A 19,063-nucleotide genomic window follows, 5' to 3' on the forward strand; every position below is an offset into this window, starting at 1 on the left:
CCAACTTTGTAAAACTTTAAATAAGATCTTATATTATCTATAAGAATGTGTGTGAAACTCTAAGATAAGTGTTAAAGTCAGCTTGTGGTTTTACAGCTAGATGTGTGAAAGCAAATGTGAATTACGCATGTTAGTTTTTCTAAAATGCAAAAAAACAAAATCCCCACCCTGATAGACACAGAATAATATATAGATATATATACACGTGTGTGTATACTAATGTATCATATATTTACACACACGCCTATACCAGAAAAAGGGGCTTATACAACTTGATAAACTGAACCAACAGAACAAAAATACATTTTGAATAATCAATTTATTTTGGCAAAACTAAATTACATAGACAAAAAAAAAGTTGGATTACTTATGTTCCAAATCTTTAAAAAGAAAGAAAGAAAGATGTTTTACAGAAGAAGAAAGATACATAAACAGAAAGAAAGTAGTAACTGCCAACAATAATCTGAGTGACAGAAACTTTTTCGGGCGAAATGGCTGAAGCAACATCAGGAATACAGGATGTGTAAACCTTGAGTTTCACCATTTGTAAACCATGTGTTCTTCAACAAACATAGACCACAGTGCCGACAGACTTGCAGCATTTCGCACAGCTCTGTGGCATTATAGACTCAGGGAGGTTGTTACTTATGTGATAGCTTTCGGTAATAAATGATGTACCAATTATTTCAAATACGTAACCCCACTGATGGTAACAAGATGAATTAGTCTAGTCATCACTGTCAGTTGATTTGTAGTGATCTTCGTCGATGGTGGAAAAGATATGACCTTCGTTGCTAAGGAACTCCACAGCTTGTCTGTTAAAGCAAAAGGAAACAGCATTTTAGAAGTGCTAAAAATCAAATTTAAAAAAATCCGAAGGGTTACCATAATAATTTCATGGTATTATTATTAATAATAATACCATGAAATAAAATATTTGTGAACTGAGTACCAAGTAGACAAATCATTTCCTGTACACTAAAGGAAAATCTCTTTAAAAAAATACAATAAAAGCATAAAATCTAATATAAAATTATATATTAGATTTTTTTCTTTTATTGTATCTTTTTCACTCTGGTACAGTTTCAGAAAACAAAGCAAAACTACCAAATTAGCATGCAGTGGGTGTTTCACTCGGGTCATTCTAAAGTCTTGGACATACACTTCCTGTAGTTTGCATAACGTATGTACTGCTAACACCAAAAGGGTGTAACTGCATTTTTCTATTATTATTATTATTTTTTAAACTGAGGTTGTACTGTCCCTGCTCAAATTTTGCATAGTGGGATGCACCAAAAGAAAGTAACTGAGAGCAAAGTTTTTATAAACTGACCCAAACAAAGTCCTTCAAGACCACATTGTCTTGAAGGACAAAGACAATGTGGTCTTGATCCGTAATAAGATAAGAAGGAAACTTTGTTATCTTGACATTCACCATCCCTTAATAAAGCTACCGTACTTTTATCAAGAAGTCAAACTAAAGCATTCAGCTTGTCCTTTAAAGCTGAATGCTTTAATGCTCTAATGTTTTAGAGCATTAAAGCAGCTTGCTAGAACACATCTAAAGTTAACTCTCCATCACAAATAATGTGTTAACTCTTGACTTGTAAAAAACAACAACAAAAAAGAACACTTTAGCCACTACAGGCCTTCTCTCTTGGTTTCAGTTTGTTTAACAGCATTGTACCTCCAGTGACTGTGTTGTTCAGACCAAGTCCATTTTGCAGATAAAGGGTTGAGAGTTTAAATTGTGGGAATTCATTTTGTAGTGAAACTTTGTTGCAAAATCTCTTTGCTATTTGGAAAAAATGTATGTTGTAATTTTGTGTGAGCTTCTCTCTCTTTGAAACCATCCTTTTTATGACGGTACAAACCCAACGTAAAAAGTAAAATAATAATTTGAACGTCATTTAAGTGGATGCAGCTTAGTTTGCCTCTTGGTCTGTTTCAGTGTATGTAAGGGCTTTTCTACTTTTCCAACAGTCAAAAAGTAACATTTTATATTGTTTTATCACTTTAAAACTTACTTGATCACAGCAATACTCATGCTGCCGAGTCTCTTCTTTAGTTCTTGAATGCTAATACCCTGCGGTTCTGGACAGCTTCTTATCAAACACAGCACCTTGAGAGAGAAAAGTCGACAGGGTAAGCAAGCTGACACACACTGCTAAAAGAAGCTATGTTCCAGTCTACTGACTTCTTTTTCTGAAAATGTTTTTTATAAAACAACAAATCTTTGATGCAGTTCACACAAAGAAGTCGAAGACAGGATGTAAGAGTCAACGATCACTGTTTGGGTTTACATAAATAAACGGGTGTAATAGCTGTTCTTTTCAGCATTCAGATACAGTGCCCCTTCATTTCTCACCACAGCTTATCTATGATAGTTAAGAACTGTGAATTTCTTGTTACCGCTGTCTGATTTATTTAGGCTCACCTGATTCTGGTTTGCACTTAACCCATTGTTGGTCATGTCGTTGGCACCTGCATAGCCTCCTGCATTCCCATCCATGCCTCCCATGGTGGGTCGTGACATGGGCATGGCACTACTGCTCATTCCTCCTCCGGCAGCCGACTGAAAGAGAATGAAATTGCACGTTTTCAACATTATACATAGATTTGATAAAGGATACAGAACAACCTTCAGAGACAGATATGTAAAAGTATGACACTGAAAATGTGATTACGACCGCCTGATACACATTCATCAAAAAAAAAAAAAAAAAAAAACCATGCATCTCAAACGGAAAGGTACCCCTGGCTATTATTAGCCAATCCATTTATAACAGGCTGTTGGTCAATTTCATAAATAAATATAGAGCACTTAAAACAAGTGAGTGTTAAGCCTATTTGGTGGCAGTAACAGTCTGAGTTTGACCTCACGGGTTCCGGCAGTCTACAGAGTATTAGAGGGATTGATGAGCGTTAAAGCCATGTATACTGAAGCAGACTATGCCCTTTATGGAACATAGGATACAAAAAGTAAATTTGCAGCGCTGCAGAAGCAATAGTTATCTAGAAAGCTTAATTTTTATTATGTCATTACTCAGTTTCACTTCTAATGTGTTTCTATATTGACTGCAAATCATTTTTTAAGCCATTTAAAACAAAACAATCATTCTGTACGACCTCTAATGTGTTTAAAATCATCTCTCAAAGCTGTTAGAATTATGGTTTTAATACATAAAACAAAAAGAAAAAAAATAGCCAGGCTGTAGAAGTCAGATAAGGTGTTGACTGGGCTTGGATATTTATACCCATTCACTGAAATCATGTGTGTCTGTGGGAGCTCACTCTCACACTTAGCACAAACACAACTAAAAGATGTGACAACGCTGTACTGTTTCTTAGCAATCTGGCAAACAAACTAAGCAATCTTTAACAGAAGTGGTATTCATAGAACCGATCTCAACTTCCCTTTTTCACTTGTTTAGCCACCATTAAAGGCTGTGAAGGTATAAGCACAAGATTTCTCACCATAGTTTGAGGCTTGCTGAGTGCCATGTGTGCTTGGACAACCTCTAACATATGAGAGGTGATTTCATTCATATCCTCCAGGGGCCTGACGCTGAATGCCACAACAGACCTGTGGTTCTAAGAAAGGAAGGCACAAAAAAATAGACACGCCATCATGAATTCAGAGAGGAATTAAAGCGAGCAACATCCACTTCAAGTATTTCAAGTGATGAAACAAATCTATGTTGGTAAAGGTGTAAAAGCCTTCTTAAGTGGAGCTCAAGTGTAATTTAGACACATGTTAGACACATGTCTCACACACACACAAAGGTTAATAAATGTTTAAATGTGAACAAGATTAAATATGACATTGTCAAAAATGTTTGTGCATTGAGAAATCATACAGCCGCTTGAAAATTTTACACTGTCATGTTGCCTTTCAATGAAATCATGATGCAAGTCATAAGTTCCTACTTGATTCTGGGTACTGTGCAAATGTTGTTAGCATTTACTTTAAATGAACCATTTCCAATTGATTCACAGTCTGTTTGTGTGTGTGTGTGTGTGTGTGTGTGTGTGTGTGTGTGTGTGTGTGTGTGTGTGTGCGCGCGCGCGCGTGGTTATCCGCACGCAAATATATTCTTTTTTTTTTTAATTTAATTTTACAATAAACCTCACTGATAAATAACTAACTCAGCAATATCAGCTGCTGGCGAGTCTCATCCAGTTGTTGGAACTCCAGCTGGCTGTTAGGTCTCGTTCTGCTCTTTAGGTCTCACTGGAGCAGCACATGAGCCATTACTCCACCAGCTGCAGTTAACAATGGGGCAGGAATCAGTCTGGCTGCGGGAAGCAGCTGATTGACTTTGAAGAACGCCACAACACCAACCACCAAGTAAGCTAGTAGAGCAGGGCCTCAAGTGCCGGTGTCCTGCAGGTTTTAGATATGACCCTGGGTCAACACACCTGAATCAAATGATTAGTTCATTACCAGGCCTCTGGAGAACTTCAAGACATGTTGAGGAGGCAATTTAACCATTTAAATCAGCTGTGTTGGATCAAGGACACATCTAAAACCTGCAGGATGTGTCCTCTCTGGAGGACATATCCTGGGGCCTGGAGTTGGACACCCCTGTAGTAGACGGTGGATGGGGTTTGATAGCAACCACACTTTTAAACTAATAAGCGGTCATAGGTGGCAGATATTAAACTCACCTGAAAAGAGCGCAGATTTCCAGATACTTTGACATATGTTCCTGGGGGAAGGACAGTGCTGTCCACACTTTGGTCCTGTATAAATAAAAAGCACATACTTGATCCTTTTCATCCAATTCCAGTTAATTTTCCTTAGGATTTGTGTTACTACTGCCCTTTCCTCTTGGCCTTCTACTTAAAGAAATGTAATGCTAAACAGATATTATAGTATAGTAGCTTTCTCACTATGTAATGGAGTTTATATACACATAATTACCTCATGTTTCAATACAGACTGAGCTTGCAGCAGAGCTGTGATGGTGGATACTTACCTCTGTGTCTACCCATTGCTTCACATCCATGGGAGCGCCTGTCATGTCATCAACCTTGTACTGGATGTTGGTCATGGATTTATCTGTGCTTCTGATGACCCCCACAATGGTGACCTATGACACAGAACACAATTATTATGAAATCTGGAAATATTAGAATAGTTATTACGTCCATGTTGCAAAATGTTGTAACATAAAATGATTTAAAATTCTGCATTTGGTCTGACTGTTAGATAGATGTTTATTTATTTAAAAGGATTTTTAAAAAAGTACAATCAACATAGATGGATATTCAACATAATTTCTGTAAACAAAAGTAACTTGTATTTAAAAGGGAGTGTAAAGTTGCTGTTGTTCAACTGCAGAAGTAAAAAAAAACCTGTATTACAGAGTACCAAACTAATGCTATTAAGAGATGAAAAAGTAACTGGTTAGTGAACTAACTGAATGGTTTGGCTCACCTGGGCAACATCCACATCTCCTACTCTGAATGACTCATCGGCTTGGGAAGCAGACATTAGCTGAGACACTGTGCAGGGGATTATTTGGTTGGCACGTGTTCTCTGCAAAGACCCAAACACAAATGGGTTGACCTGTCAATTTGTGCTTCCATCACTATACAGAAGTCAACATGTGTACAAAGAGGGGATATCTCACTTGGCAAATGAAGGTATAAGATAAGACTTTATTGATCCCACAACGGGGAAATATTTGCGTCACCTCAGCTCAGGTACAGATATCAGAAGGAAATACAAATAAGTACAATCAATGAAAAAAAGTAAGATAATAAAAGTAATAAAAGTATGGTGTTGCTGGTTTTCAGCACAATTTTTACAGATTTATGTCTGTGTCAAGTCTTTAGTGAATTATTCCGACTTTTAAGTGTAGATATAAGTACAGACCCCCTTTTTCTCTCCCCCCTGGGATAAGGCAGGTGATGCAAATCCTCCTGGAGACTGAGTGTAGCCCCCAGCCATACTGGACTCACTGTACCCTCCTGAAAATGTATAAAGAGGTAAACAACTGTGTCACCGAAATCGTTTATTAAACATGATCTTCATTTGACCCACCTTCACTCACATTCAACACACAATAACAAAGACGTCTGTAGTCAAGCTAACGTGGACCGAAACAACACAGCGACACCGAGTCCATATGGCTGCTTTATAAACACAACGGTGTCGAAATACAACTCACCCTGATTCCACATGCTTCCGCTGTTTGTTTAACTTATTAAAGTAAGGCGTAAAATGTTACGTGCAGTAATGTATGTAGCCAAACGTATTTCTCTGGTCCTCTTCCTCGTTTAATCCCGCGCGCAACCTTCAATGTACAGCGCAGGCGCACAGTGGAACTCCCGCGAAATCTATGATGACGCAGATCTTCTACGTCAGGTAATTCAGCCCTAATTTTTGCTTGTCAGGCTATCGTTCCCCTTCCAGCGCCAAGACTGACCAATGCAAAAGCACAAACTCTGGTCCCAAACCACTGTTTAACATGTACTAACATTATTATTATCATTATTATTATTATTATTATTTGCTATATTACTTAATGAAGCTGTCCATGGCCTGGGAGTTACGTCTGCCTGAAAGAGAAACATCAGGGAATGATTTTGAAAGAGTCCTAAGGTTGCTTTCATGAACTTCCCGAAGCACTACGTGCTCACGCGCGGTTTTGCGGCTTTGCAATTGCCATAATAAATCATTTCCAAAGAACATTTGCAAACCCATAGCTGTGTTTATCAAAAACAGACAGATATTGCAAAATTTCCAACGATGATTAAAAACGCCCCTTTACTGTAAAAAGAAATAAGCGAAACAAATAATAACAAAACCAAAACAAAGCAAAACATTTTTTATTTGCATCATCAGCTTGAGAAACAGATTCTCCACAGTTATAACAGCGTCGATTTGGGGAAACACGAGTATCACGCGAGGGCACCATGAATAAAATCCTTTTGTATTTAGTGAAATATTACAGTGTAACAGCGAAAACATTCGCACGTAGATGTGTTTTAATATACTGTGTCTATATACTCCTGCTATGAATGTATGTATATTTATTGGATTCTTAAACAGCGCATGCCCAAATAAGGTAACTGTAAAAGGTGGTCTACTAAATTTAAATTTAGTCCACATAAAAATAGTCTAGGCGTAGTCTACAAGCAGGAATTCGACTCTCAAATAGCTTCACAGATATATGGATATATATATAGAGCTTTTTTCAGCCGAAGCTTTTTATTGTCTTTAGATTTATTTTGATACTTATTTTTATTTATTTAATTGTATGCAGGCTAAAATGTAGTCTTGCATCATTACTGATAGCGAAGTATCCCCTGCACATAGGGATCCAAACACCTTTAAGCCTCAGATGCGTCATGACCAGTCATCTTATCATGATTTCGCCTTTATAGACTTACGGCATACCTTTTAAACCAGGTCTTGATTTTTGTCGGATGTTTCTTCCTCTCAAAGGCTTCGACATGTCGGCAGTAAGGCTGCTTCTGTCTTGCTTTCTTTTTAAAGAGGCTTTTGCGCTCTCGGGTAAGCATCAGATAAATCAAGTGTATATCTTAATCTCGGGATAACTTACTGGATGCCATTACGCATCGTTCTTACACAGGGAACTTTTGGCACATCACGGATCTCCACTGGGACCCAACGTACAAACTGAGCAACAACAATCCTGCACTGGTGTGCGCATCCAGTGGCAAACGACCTGCAGCCAATGCTGGTAAATTTGGAGACTATGTTTGTGACTCGCCATGGCACCTGATCAACTCTTCTGTTTATGCAATGAAGAGTATTCTACCAAACCCGGACTTCATCGTATGGACTGGGTATGTTACTTTTTTTTAAATGAATATTGCAGGACAGTGCTAGTCTTAAGACTATATCTGGGGAAATAAATGCTTGTTTGCCTTTACAGTCATGATATTTTCAGATTAGTATTTGGTATTGACATGTTTGACTGCAATTAATCCTGAAACAATCTGCTGTGTTACTTCTCAGTGATGACACTCCACATGTTGATAATAAAGATCTGGGAGAAGACGCAGTGCTCAACATTATCAACAACCTCACTGACATCATAAATCGAGTGTTTCCAAGTAATTACAAAATCAGGCGGAAACATGCAAGGTCAACACATATGATAGTGTTTTAGCGTTGGCTGCTTCTAATAAATAATGTCTTTTATACATTATTGTCTTGTTTAGACACTAAAGTGTACTCAGCCCTGGGGAACCATGATTACCACCCGAAGAGTCAGCTTCCTGCAGCCCCAAGCTCTATGTATGACCGAATAGCAGAAATGTGGCAAGGCTGGTTGGATCCAAAGTCAAAAGAAACATTTAAAAAAGGTGAAGAAGGCTTTCTCTAATAGTTACAAATATATGTGCAATTACTTTCCAAAGAATGAATACATCAGCTTATGATGCACAGGAAAAATTTAAACACACATTATCTGGGATGTTCCTCTTGCACAGGTGGATACTACACAGAAAAGCTCATGAATCAGACTGGTTTCAGGATGCTGGTCCTTAACACCAATCTCTACTATGATCAGAACAAGCTGACCACGAACATGGATGACCCAGCGGACCAGTTTAGTTGGTCAGATCAGATTCTTACAGAGGCAACCAACAACAAAGAGAAGGCAAAGCATCTCATCTTGTTCATGGATGTTTGGATGTTAGGGACTAGAGCTCAGTAAAAGATGGAGTTTGTAATGAATACAATCCCTGTATAAGCAATTGCCCCTCCAAAAAAGAGATTTGGTCCTGATTGGATTTTAGTTAACTCTGTATTGTTTGGTTTATCAGGTTTACATCATTGGCCACGTTCCTCCAGGTTTCTTCGAGAAGAAAAGAAGTAAACCATGGTTTACACCAAAGTTCAACCGGCGATATTTGGATTTAATTGAGAAGCATCATTCTGTCATTAAAGGCCAGTTCTTTGGCCATCATCACACTGATAGCTTCCGTATGTTCTACAACACAGAGGGTAAGCCACACTGCAGTAATAGTACTCATTTCACCTTGTATTAGTATTACCTGTTTATCACTTAGCCGGAATGCGTCTCCGATATCCAGCATTAACATTAACATTAACACACACTAATACTGTTGTTATCAGAGCTGATATCTTGTCCATTTCTACAGGTTCTCCCATTAGTACCATGTTCCTCAGCCCTGGTGTCACACCGTGGGAAACAACACTTCCTGGAGTTAAGGATGGAGCGAACAATCCTGGGATTCGTGTCTTTGAATATGACACAGAAACACTGCTAGTCAAGGCAAGTTTTGGCCTTTACAATTTTCATTAGACATTTATGTTCCTCTAGGGGTGTAGTGGTTAACACATTTGCTTGGCAAGTGAACAGTTGCTAGTTCATTATCAGCCAGATACAAAAATCCCCTTGTATTGTAGCTCCAGAAAGACCATCCGGTGTAAAACGCTGCCAAATCAAACATGTGAAACGCTCCTTGTGGCAACGGGGCAGTCAAAAGTAGCAATCAAGAGCCTAAAAATAGGCTCTTATGCAACTTATATGAATATATATTTGTATTTTAAAAGATTGTAAAACCTTCAGAAATATCTTGTAATGCTTCTATTGTTCGCTTTCTGTGTTTAAACCACATGCTTTCTTTCATGCAGGATGTGGTGACCTATTACCTGAACCTTACTCATGCTAATGTAGCCACAGGACGCTGGGAGAAAGAGTATCGCCTCACAGAGAGTTTCAGAGTACCAGATGCCTCTCCAGCCTCCATGCACGAGGTTCTAAAGCGTGTAGCTGATGACCCCCGCTACCTGCAGAAGTACTATGATTTCAACTCTGTGAACTATGACCTGAGGGATTGTGACAGCGACTGCCGTGTTGACCACGTGTGCGCAGCACGAGAGGTAGACTTTGACAGGTATGAACACTGCCTCGTTAAGGAGGGGGCAGTTTTCATCTATGGTGGCCTCCTGCCACTCATCTCCGTGGCTTTAAGTCTGGTGGTGGCCCATGAGTAATTAATTCAATACTAGTTTGAACTATAACTAACTCTGAACTCAGTATGGGTTTATTGTTTCCCTAAACCAACATATAAGCTTTCTCCCTCAGAATCTATAAATATGCAATAATCTTTTGTTTCAAAATTATTAAAATCATGTCCACACGTGTATCACTGACCCATTCAGCAATGCAAACTCCCCCTCTGACTTTCTGACTGGCTGTATGACGTTCCACCTTAAAAACTGCACACTTTTAGCAGAGGAATCTGAGAATAGCTTTCTGGTGTCAACATTTGTAATGAATTTCATTCTTTAAATTATAATTCAAGAGAGACATCAAGAAGCAGGAAGTATTTGTTTTAAATGTCACTATTTAACATGTAGCGCTATAATAATGCATTTTCATACTTTCAGTTATATTACATCTATAAATGAAATGAGTCATGCTCCAGTGTGTAATTAAACTATGGAAAAATGCAACCTTTGTCTTCAGTAATCTTTGGTGTGCCCCTTGACCTTGATTTATGGGTACTGGCTGAATACTTTGTTTCAAAACTACACAGTATTCTTGTGCCTCTAAAGGTCAGCTACCATAGTTTTATTTGTGTAAACTCTACTGTATCTTGTTGTCAATCCAAAACTCAATCTTATGAATTTCATGCACATTAGCTAAAAAAAATCGATTATATCAGGATTTTATATATAATAAATGTCATAACATTACTTCTATTGTCCATGCAACTTCAAAGCAAAGCAATCAGTTTTGGAAATATTATAAGATAAAGTTGTATTATCTGTGTTCTGTGATAACGCCTGGCATTTCATATCTTGTTATAATGACTTAATAATCTTTTGATAGCTGCCTGTAAACGCTGTAAAGTGTCACTACAGAACATGACGGACGCTGGACTTTGAGCCTCATGTGAATACACTTTTATTGAGAATGTGGATTTGTTTGACATATCAGCAAGAATGTCACAGTTCTCTGGTTTCACCCAAATATGCATGCAGTGTTCTCAAGCATCCGGTGGTTAGTTGACACACTCAGCTAGTTCACATGACCAAAACCTGTTTAGTTGATATGAAAGGCTGCATAGCAGTATCCAGAGCTGCGTGATACTGCTGCAGACCCACCTCAGTGCAGGCGGGAGCTGTCAGCTTTCCCTGCTTGATGAGGGAGCACAGTTCATCCAGCATGGCTCTAAATGCCCTTCCATCTAGGAAAAACAATATCCCAGGGAAATGTTTATCTTTTTTAGATTAATTTCAAACAATCTGAAACTCCATGCCTACTTACCATGAGAGTGATCTCTCTTCCACTGTGTTACCCAAAACCCTCGAACCTTCACATCTTTGAAAATAAGAGCACTCTAGAAAGAGCAGCAACAACAGCAAAAAAATACATCAACATACAATACTTCACATTTGTGAAAGGGAACTTTAAAATTACTGTTCATGATTTTGGGAACCTCTTAGCTGCATCTAAGAGGTTGAAAAGTGTCAGTACCACCCTCACACTTATGATGCATGCACCTCTTCTGTCTAGTGTGAAACTGTGTAAAAACGGCAAATGCAGTTTTCCTCTTACCACAGGAACAGTGACTGGCTGTTTGGACATTCCCCCATACGTCACCATTGACCCTCCGATTCTGAAATAAATGGAAGAAATCTGGCAAATACAAAGAGTTGGGGTTTTCACTGCTCTCTACAGTGCAACTACATTGTATAATACTAATAGAGATTATTAAGTATGCTCACTGTAGATGACGGAGAAGTTCTGTTGCACTCTTGCCTCCAACTCCATTTAATGCTAGTTTGGGCTTCGGACAAGTCTATAAAATATATTCATAAATTAGATACGTTCGTTCACCAGCAGGGACAAACTACAAGATCATATCTCTACAGACCTTAAAGAGTTCTTTAATCTCATGCTTCCTCAAGGCCTCTTCTTTGATTACATGACTAGCTCCAATAGCCTTCAGCTTATCACTGAGCTCTGTGAACTCTGGCCTGAAAGTGAAGGCACATTGAAGAATTTTATTACAAAGATGGAAAATCCCCATGGGGTTCAAGAAATTTGCCCTAGTCTTCAAAAAAGAAAATCGATATTTTAAAAAAAGCATTAATATGAAAGAATTAAGTTCACCTGTCTCTTATAACATTAATAGTGTTTATTCCCCTTGCAGCAGCAATCTGTATGACAGCCTGTCCAACTCCGCTGTTGGCAGCGTTCTGGATCACAGAATCACCTAAAAGGACATCAGAAATGATTGGACAAATGGTTACATGCTGGCCACAAATACGTAGAATGGAATAATGCACCCTCTAATCTTATTTATTTTTTACTTCTAAAATTGGTTCGTCTGTCTTGCTGTAAAAGCAAAAATAATTTAAGCTGTGGGAATATAGTACCTCTACACCGCTATGAATAATCCAAGATTTGAAATTTGGTGAGAAGGAAATAATCCACTGTGAGTGGATTAGTTACCTGGCTTGAGGTCTTCAAAGTCGGAGAGCATCCTGAAAGCGGTGCAGGGATTCACCCCGAGTGTGGCAGCAGACACCAGGGGAATGTCATTTGGTACAGAGATAACATCTTCCTCAGGTAGCACTGCCTGTGTCCTCCATGTGCCTGATCACAGGAAGGAAACAGTCTACAAAGCACTATAAAATTTTTTTTATTTTCCAATTCACACACCATGCAAGGTGCTGTCCCAGCACTTAGAGCTCCGTGTTTACCAGAGATAGATTTTAGCATGCAGTGGGGGCCAGAGATTGTGATTAGTTAAAGGCTCAGAGGCGGAGGTCCACCTTCAGCTGGGAGCTAAAGTGGCACTCTGAAGATTTCATTTTGAGAACTGTGGAGTCCTTACCTAAACCAGCATCTTTTGGGATCACCCAGTCTCCTGTCTTGAGGGACTTCACCTGGCTGCCCACCTCTACGACCTGGGCCACACCTTCATTGCCACCAACAGCTGGGAGATCCGGCAGGATAGCATAAGTACCTGAAAAAAACCCCATCAGATTATGACCTGATCATGATGCCACACATTAAACTGCCCTGATGAATGACTGTTACTACCTGCTTACAAGTACCTTGAATCATGTTTATGTCTGATGGGTTGATTGGGGCAGCCAGCACTTTAACCAAGACATCCTTTGCACCTAAGGAAGGAAGCTCTACACCCTCCAACCTGCCAAAAATACATTTTGCACAATCAGTCACTATTCATGTAAGCTTGCATGACATGTTGTCTTATGTTAGGTGGCAGGCTTTATAAATACAGATAGACTAAAAGCCCTACATGCTTGGGAGGAAATGTATGTGCTTGCATCAATATAGAAACAAACACACCATGAAAAAGAAATAAACATTAAGCACGATCGTGGCTCAAGAGTTGGGAGTTCGCCTTGTAATCGGAAGGTTGCCGGTTCGAGCCCCGGCTTGGACAGTCTCGGTTGTTGTGTCCTTGGGCAAGACACTTCACCCGTTGCCTACTGGTGCTGGTCAGAGGGCCCGGTGGCGCCAGTGTCCGGCAGCCTCGCCTCTGTCAGTGTGCCCCAGGGTGGCTGTGGCTACAATGTAGCTTGCCATCACCAGTGTGTGAATGTGTGTGTGAATGGGTGGATGACTGGATATGTAAAGCGCTTTGGGGTCCTTAGGGACTAGTAAAGCGCTATATAAATACAGGCCATTTACACCACACAGAGCCACTTATAGACCATATAAAATAGACAGCTGGATCATAAAAGTTGGAGATAGGAGTGAGCAGGCACTGCACAGGAAGATAGACTTCTTAAAGACTGTGAGACCCAAGGGCCCTACATTTTTCTGCCAAGTCAAAAGTGTTAGAAAGACAGGGAAGACAGATGATTACAAATCCTCAGGAGAAGAAAAGGGGAAATTAGGCTCTAGATATTCTAGAAGTGAAATCAGGAATGCATTGCTATCGAGCCACGTTTAACATCTTTACGTAGAGACATAAATGTTTTCCTCCTGTTTTTGTCACTCCATACCGATGAGCGGCGGTAACGCAGCGACTCGTTGTTTGCTTCCCGCCACAAATTTCAAAAAAGAAGAAGAGGAGTCGAGGGCTCACAAAGGTGAGACTGAGGTTTACAATAATAGGTTGTATATCTTTTATAAGACAAAACACCTGAGCTTTACACCGGAACTGTGGGAGCATGTCCTGAGCGAGGCTAGTCACATTTTAACCGTAACCGTTTCACTCCCACAGTCACAGAAACATACGCACACTTATTGTTTAGCCAGATATTCTTACTGAACGACTCGGGAAGGGTCTCCGTGGGTTCTGTACACAAGTGCCTTGCATGTTTGTGCGGAGAGTCCGGCTGAATGGCTGAAGTGGGAAACGCTAGCGTCTCTGTGCCTGAAACACTGTGAAACAGCCGCAGCGACGCTTCGTCTGCAAACTCTCTGGCTTCTTAGACAGACTGCGTGGAGTGGCACCCACATTTCTACTCGGGACAAAGCTGTAAAGTATTAAAACAACCCGACTATTTAATAATATTTGTAGTTTAAAGCCAGACTTGAGCTGGCACTCTTCATACTACGGCCATATTGGACTGTAGTCGTCAGGTTGTGTCATTGAAAATGTAAACACAGAGCTGCCCCCTGCTGGATGAGAGATGAACTCCGCGTTTCTACACACCGTCAGAGGGTCCTTTTTTGGATGAAATAAATATGAGGAACTGGTTGGTTTTTTTTTTCAGTATTTCGCTTCAGGGAAGGGAAATGTCGAAAACAGATTATTGGAACGGATTACTCAGTTTTCTCTTTTTTATTTTCCTTTACTGAGTCATACTTAAGAACATCACGAGACATGGGTGGGTTACGACAATACTGCGATGTAACATGCTCAAGTTCCACAGAATTTCTTAGCCTACTTAAATATATTTACTGGGCTCTCTATTAGGTACACTTTGCTTGTACTGAGTTTGACTCTCTTTTCCCTTAGGAACATCCACCCATCTTCTGATTGCTGCTTCAGGCAAGATAATGCACAATGTGATAAAGCTCAAATCATCTCAGACTGCTTTCCTCCACTTGGCCTCCACACTCACAAGGTTTCAGTTCCATAAAGCACTTTTGGGATGTGGTTGAATGGAAAGGTTGAGTCATGGATGTGCAATATCTCTGTGGTGCTATGATGTCATTGTGATGTCAGTAAAATATCTGAGGAATGTTTTCACCACCTTGTTGAATCAGTGCCACAAAGAATTAAGGTAGTTCTGAAGTTCTTGTATTCCAAGGTGCAATTAACGAATGCTCAAGGTTGCTTCAGGATTCAGCATTGCATCTTCTAGTATGTGCTTTTTTACCCCACTACCAATGGGAATCTGTGGACCATTTACCAATCAGAATATTGTGGATTCCTCCAGTGCTGAAGCATCTTCATCAGGCAAGTGTGTGTGAATCTGAGCAAACACCTAGGCATAGATAAAACTGAATACATGTGAGAATAAGACTTGTAGTAGAAAGCACTTTAAGCACTCTACTGAGTAGAAAGGTGATATTTAAGTACCAGCTAATTTAATTCTGTCAATGGAAAACTCTTTCATGTATTGGAAAACCTTTAGACTGTGCTTCTGGTACTTTTTCTAAGTTTTGTTAATACTTTAGTGAGTGTGATAAGTCTTGTGACTGGGTGATTGGAGTAAGAAGGCATTAAAAAAATCATGAATATTAACATATTTATTAGGAAACGGAGCAGATCTTTACATATAATGTATAAAACATAATCACAGTAATACTTTGAAAATCCTACATGCTGCTCATCGTTGACAGACTTGCCATTAAATTGCCTGAGATCAAGTTAAGTGTAGTTCTATGGAAACAAACACTGATACATTCATCACTTTCTAAAAGTAGCTGTAGCCATTACCTGATAAAATACAGCACCACAAATTAAATGGCTGACGGTCACAAGTAAGATGTACCATTAAAAGCACAAGTTAACACTACTGTATTACAGGATGCCTTGATGAGCTTCAAAAGTTACTCTGAGCACACAGTCTCATGGGTGGGTCCTTGGATTTTAAAGCCTATCTAACCCAACACCTGACAATAAAATCACAACAGCACACCACTGAGGGGCCAAAGAGGTTTGTTACAATCAGAAGTCTGAAATGACCTTCCTTAGTTTCCAAGTGATATTTTGAAAACAAATACTTTCAGTTACCCTTATTGGTCAGTGTTGAAATTCCCGTAAACCAGTTAGAGTGTGAGTGATTACAGTGCGACACTTTGATGACATACTGGCGCTGCAGTTGTGGTAAATTCAAAAATCAAAGTGTGCAGAAAAATAAACTCTCAGCACGCCACCTTTTCCATCCTTTTAAAAAAATGTTTATCAAAACAATTTAGCAACCGTCAAACTTTGAAGACTAACAGCAGAGTATGAAGCAATCCGTGACACACATTCTTTTTGTCATGAGCATTGATAGTCTGAAACACCAAAGATCGATGTGTTGAGATGAGACAACACCGGATTATACACTACTAACCCCAGCCCCTTTACAATATTCTACTATATACCCATCTACAACGATTATAGAGGAAAAAAAATACAATAATAGTGGAACATTTTCTTCATATCGTATATCATTGGCAAGTTATTTGAAAGAGGAAAAAAATATAAAGAACATCATCACACTGGGTGCATGGACATATGAAAGAGTCAAAAAGCAACAATCATTTCACATCATCATGTAGTCATTGTTTTCATAATCAAAACTGTATTATAGTAAAAAACTGAAACTGTTGCACCAAGACATTCACTTTGGCTTCCTCGTCACACACCTCACATCATGCGAATGAGCATTTAATCCCTGCTTTTTCTTGAACACCCCATGACTCCTTCCAATCAATCTGAAGCATTCCCTGAGATTTCAGATTGGTAATTCCTGAGATGAGCCTAAAGAGCGGAGGTATCTTTTTTTCCCAACCAGCAACCAACTGAACTGTGTGTAGTTTGTGAAAATTCAAAATATATATAAAATAGGAAACATATATTCAAAAGTGATTAAACTGAATAGAACAAATATTAATGCATTTTACGATTAGTGCAGAGTAATATTGCATTGGTTTTGGCATTAACAACAATGGGCTTCTCCTCTGAAAAGGTTAATTGTGCACCAAAGAAAAAAACAAAACCCTCACAAGAAAATCATACAAAAAAAACCCCCTCACATTTAACATCGGTTCCTATATTGTGTACCTGTACAGTATGCACTGTATATTGTTTGTTTTTGGTTGCAATATTTCTGTAGCATTGCATCCATATTAAATTACATTACAATGAATTATCAAGCACATATGTACAAAGTATTATGAGTACCTTGATGTTAAAAATGTATTACCCCAATGTATTCTCAAGTCATATGTAGCTTTTAATGATATTTGCCAATTTTCTGCTGTCTACTAGAACATTCAGTGCTGCGAGGCTTCAATCGGAGCGGAAGGAGAAGCTGCAGCACTTTTGGATGAAAATAAATAAGTATGATAGTTTTAAAAAAGTTTTAGAATAATTTTACATATATATTAATTGGGTGTAAAAGACTCAGTCAGCTTCTCCTGTAAAACGGGAGTAAAATGCTGATTAGCTAGCTAGACCTACATGCTCCTCCGTGCAGGCTTGGTGTTCCTGAACTACTACCCTACTAAGGGTTATAGGGAGGTAATGTCTTAAATAACTACCTACTAGTGGATATAAACAAAAACACCAGGCTTCCCACTGTCTGATTCTGCCTCAGTTTTACTCAAGCAAGAGGAGAGCTAGCCAGACCCTTTACTAACTTAAGTCCAGATCAAATATCTTACCAGAAGTGACATAGATGTAACGGGGTTTGTGTCGCATTGGTTTAAATTCTTTCAAATCCAAATTGAGGTGATTATAAAACAGCGCTCTTATACACGGCAGCCACTGCAGTTAGAAGATACTTCACATGGAAAGTTGACAATGGTTCAAACTCCCATGAAAACAACTTAAAATGAAGAGAAACCTTTTTTTTTTTTGCTGCCCCCTTTGGGTCAATATTTTGATTGCTATGTTTTATCCCAAGGTAGTGCAACACATGACAGCTGGTATGGTGTAGTATGTGTGCCCAAAGAAAACTTCCTGTCAGAAAATGGGCAGGGTTTGTAAAATAGTCCCCCAACCTCTTTCTTCCTGTTAATTACCGAAACCCTATACCAGTTTTTCAGAAAGACACACTAGGCTATGGTTGGCACACTAGACCGAGCTCTCAGCCTCAAGCATATATGGTAAACAGACTACAGAGATCTGTTAACTTCACTTCTCTAACGCTCTACCGAGTTTGCTTTCACTTTCATAAGCTGTTTTAATGTGTTACAGCCCTGACATAATCGCCAACCTCAACTCAAGATAACCCCACAAACTCCCCCCATTCTGAGACTATATGAAAGGCTGAGAGCCTGGCTTGGATGTGGTCTGATGTATGCTCACCAGAGACTGATTTCACAAAGTGTTTGGTAAACCTATCCATCGACGTGTGAAGTGACAAGTCAATCCGCTAGAGGTCAGTAAAGTCAGGGAACTGTTGAGTTACTCTTTAAGGAAGTATGGCGGTGTGGTGTAAATACTGTAGTGCAAAGAGGATTTGACTTAACCCCAGTTCAAATCACAATCTCTGAAGCTGTATTCTGAGAATAGTTGGTTTGTCATCGGCTTTTAGGATGATAGATTTACTAGCAGACCAAACATGGACCAGTGAGGTAAACCATGTACTTTTAGATAGCCAGCCAAATACTGGATGAACAAAAAATGAAATGAAAAAACAAAAAACAAATTTAAAAAAACAAACCTGACCAAAAGCTGGAAAGCACCTCTGGCCTAACATTCATTTGGCCCCAGGAAAACTGGATGGTCAATTGCAATATTGGCAGCTGCCAATTCATTGCTAACATACCCTTAAACCCCCCCCCCCCCCCCCCCCCCCATGTTATTTCACAAACCCCTCCCCCATCCCCGTATGATATGCAAACTCTAACATTCATTACAGATGTACTAACTGTTACATCTACGCCCTGTC

The 19,063-nt window shown here is 39.2% G+C and overlaps 3 protein-coding genes across 4 annotated transcripts; 1 reads left to right on the top strand and 2 right to left on the bottom strand.

Moving 5' to 3' along the window:
• Positions 1 to 407: 407 nt before the first annotated feature.
• Positions 408 to 7,514, bottom strand: rpa2 (replication protein A2). Of its 2 annotated transcripts, none has more exons than XM_026184600.1 (9): positions 7,412 to 7,514; positions 5,885 to 5,979; positions 5,444 to 5,545; positions 4,983 to 5,096; positions 4,672 to 4,746; positions 3,478 to 3,594; positions 2,438 to 2,575; positions 2,028 to 2,122; positions 408 to 815 (listed from the first exon to the last, which is right to left on the bottom strand). In XM_026184600.1, exons 1-9 carry the CDS (start codon positions 7,467 to 7,469, stop codon positions 728 to 730), a joined length of 882 nt encoding a protein of 293 aa, XP_026040385.1. In that variant the 5' UTR covers positions 7,470 to 7,514; the 3' UTR covers positions 408 to 727. The 2 variants fall into 2 exon arrangements, with proteins under 2 accessions (XP_026040385.1, XP_026040386.1); XM_026184601.1 differs by lacking the exon at positions 7,412 to 7,514 and adding an exon at positions 6,180 to 6,357.
• On the top strand, positions 7,425 to 10,938 carry smpdl3b (sphingomyelin phosphodiesterase acid like 3B). The gene is made up of 8 exons (XM_026184598.1): positions 7,425 to 7,528; positions 7,608 to 7,824; positions 7,997 to 8,094; positions 8,203 to 8,346; positions 8,473 to 8,642; positions 8,809 to 8,989; positions 9,148 to 9,281; positions 9,644 to 10,938. The coding sequence occupies exons 1-8, from the start codon at positions 7,441 to 7,443 to the stop codon at positions 10,004 to 10,006; spliced, it is 1,395 nt and encodes a 464-aa protein (XP_026040383.1). The 5' UTR covers positions 7,425 to 7,440; the 3' UTR covers positions 10,007 to 10,938.
• Positions 10,906 to 14,623, bottom strand: mecr (mitochondrial trans-2-enoyl-CoA reductase). Its single transcript, XM_026184599.1, has 10 exons — positions 14,272 to 14,623; positions 13,085 to 13,182; positions 12,862 to 12,993; positions 12,477 to 12,620; positions 12,135 to 12,237; positions 11,896 to 11,998; positions 11,747 to 11,820; positions 11,577 to 11,637; positions 11,286 to 11,358; positions 10,906 to 11,205 (listed from the first exon to the last, which is right to left on the bottom strand). The coding sequence occupies exons 1-10, from the start codon at positions 14,463 to 14,465 to the stop codon at positions 11,042 to 11,044; spliced, it is 1,146 nt and encodes a 381-aa protein (XP_026040384.1). The 5' UTR covers positions 14,466 to 14,623; the 3' UTR covers positions 10,906 to 11,041.
• Between the last annotated feature and the right edge of the window lie 4,440 nt (positions 14,624 to 19,063).

This window comes from Astatotilapia calliptera, chromosome 11 (assembly GCF_900246225.1).
Source record: "Astatotilapia calliptera chromosome 11, fAstCal1.2, whole genome shotgun sequence".
In the NCBI taxonomy this organism is placed as follows: domain Eukaryota; kingdom Metazoa; phylum Chordata; class Actinopteri; order Cichliformes; family Cichlidae; genus Astatotilapia; species Astatotilapia calliptera.

Excerpts from the sequence above, each read along its gene's own strand:
- smpdl3b (XM_026184598.1), top strand. The coding sequence starts at position 7,441 with ATGTTTCTTCCTCTCAAAGGCTTCGACATGTCGGCAGTAAGGCTGCTT. Across the intron at positions 8,643-8,808 it reads CAACCAACAACAAAGAGAAG|GTTTACATCATTGGCCACGT; the intron begins GCAAAGCATCTC and ends TTGGTTTATCAG. Across the intron at positions 8,990-9,147 it reads TATGTTCTACAACACAGAGG|GTTCTCCCATTAGTACCATG; the intron begins GTAAGCCACACT and ends CCATTTCTACAG.
- rpa2 (XM_026184600.1), bottom strand. The coding sequence starts at position 7,469 with ATGTCGAAGCCTTTGAGAGGAAGAAACATCCGACAAAAATCAAGACCT. Across the intron at positions 5,097-5,443 it reads GAGATGTGGATGTTGCCCAG|GTCACCATTGTGGGGGTCAT; the intron begins GTGAGCCAAACC and ends TCTGTGTCATAG. Across the intron at positions 2,123-2,437 it reads TAAGTGCAAACCAGAATCAG|GTGCTGTGTTTGATAAGAAG; the intron begins GTGAGCCTAAAT and ends TTCTCTCTCAAG.
- mecr (XM_026184599.1), bottom strand. The coding sequence starts at position 14,465 with ATGTGGGTGCCACTCCACGCAGTCTGTCTAAGAAGCCAGAGAGTTTGC. Across the intron at positions 12,994-13,084 it reads AGACATAAACATGATTCAAG|GTACTTATGCTATCCTGCCG; the intron begins GTACTTGTAAGC and ends GGTTTTTTTCAG. Across the intron at positions 11,638-11,746 it reads GAACTTCTCCGTCATCTACA|AATCGGAGGGTCAATGGTGA; the intron begins GTGAGCATACTT and ends CATTTATTTCAG.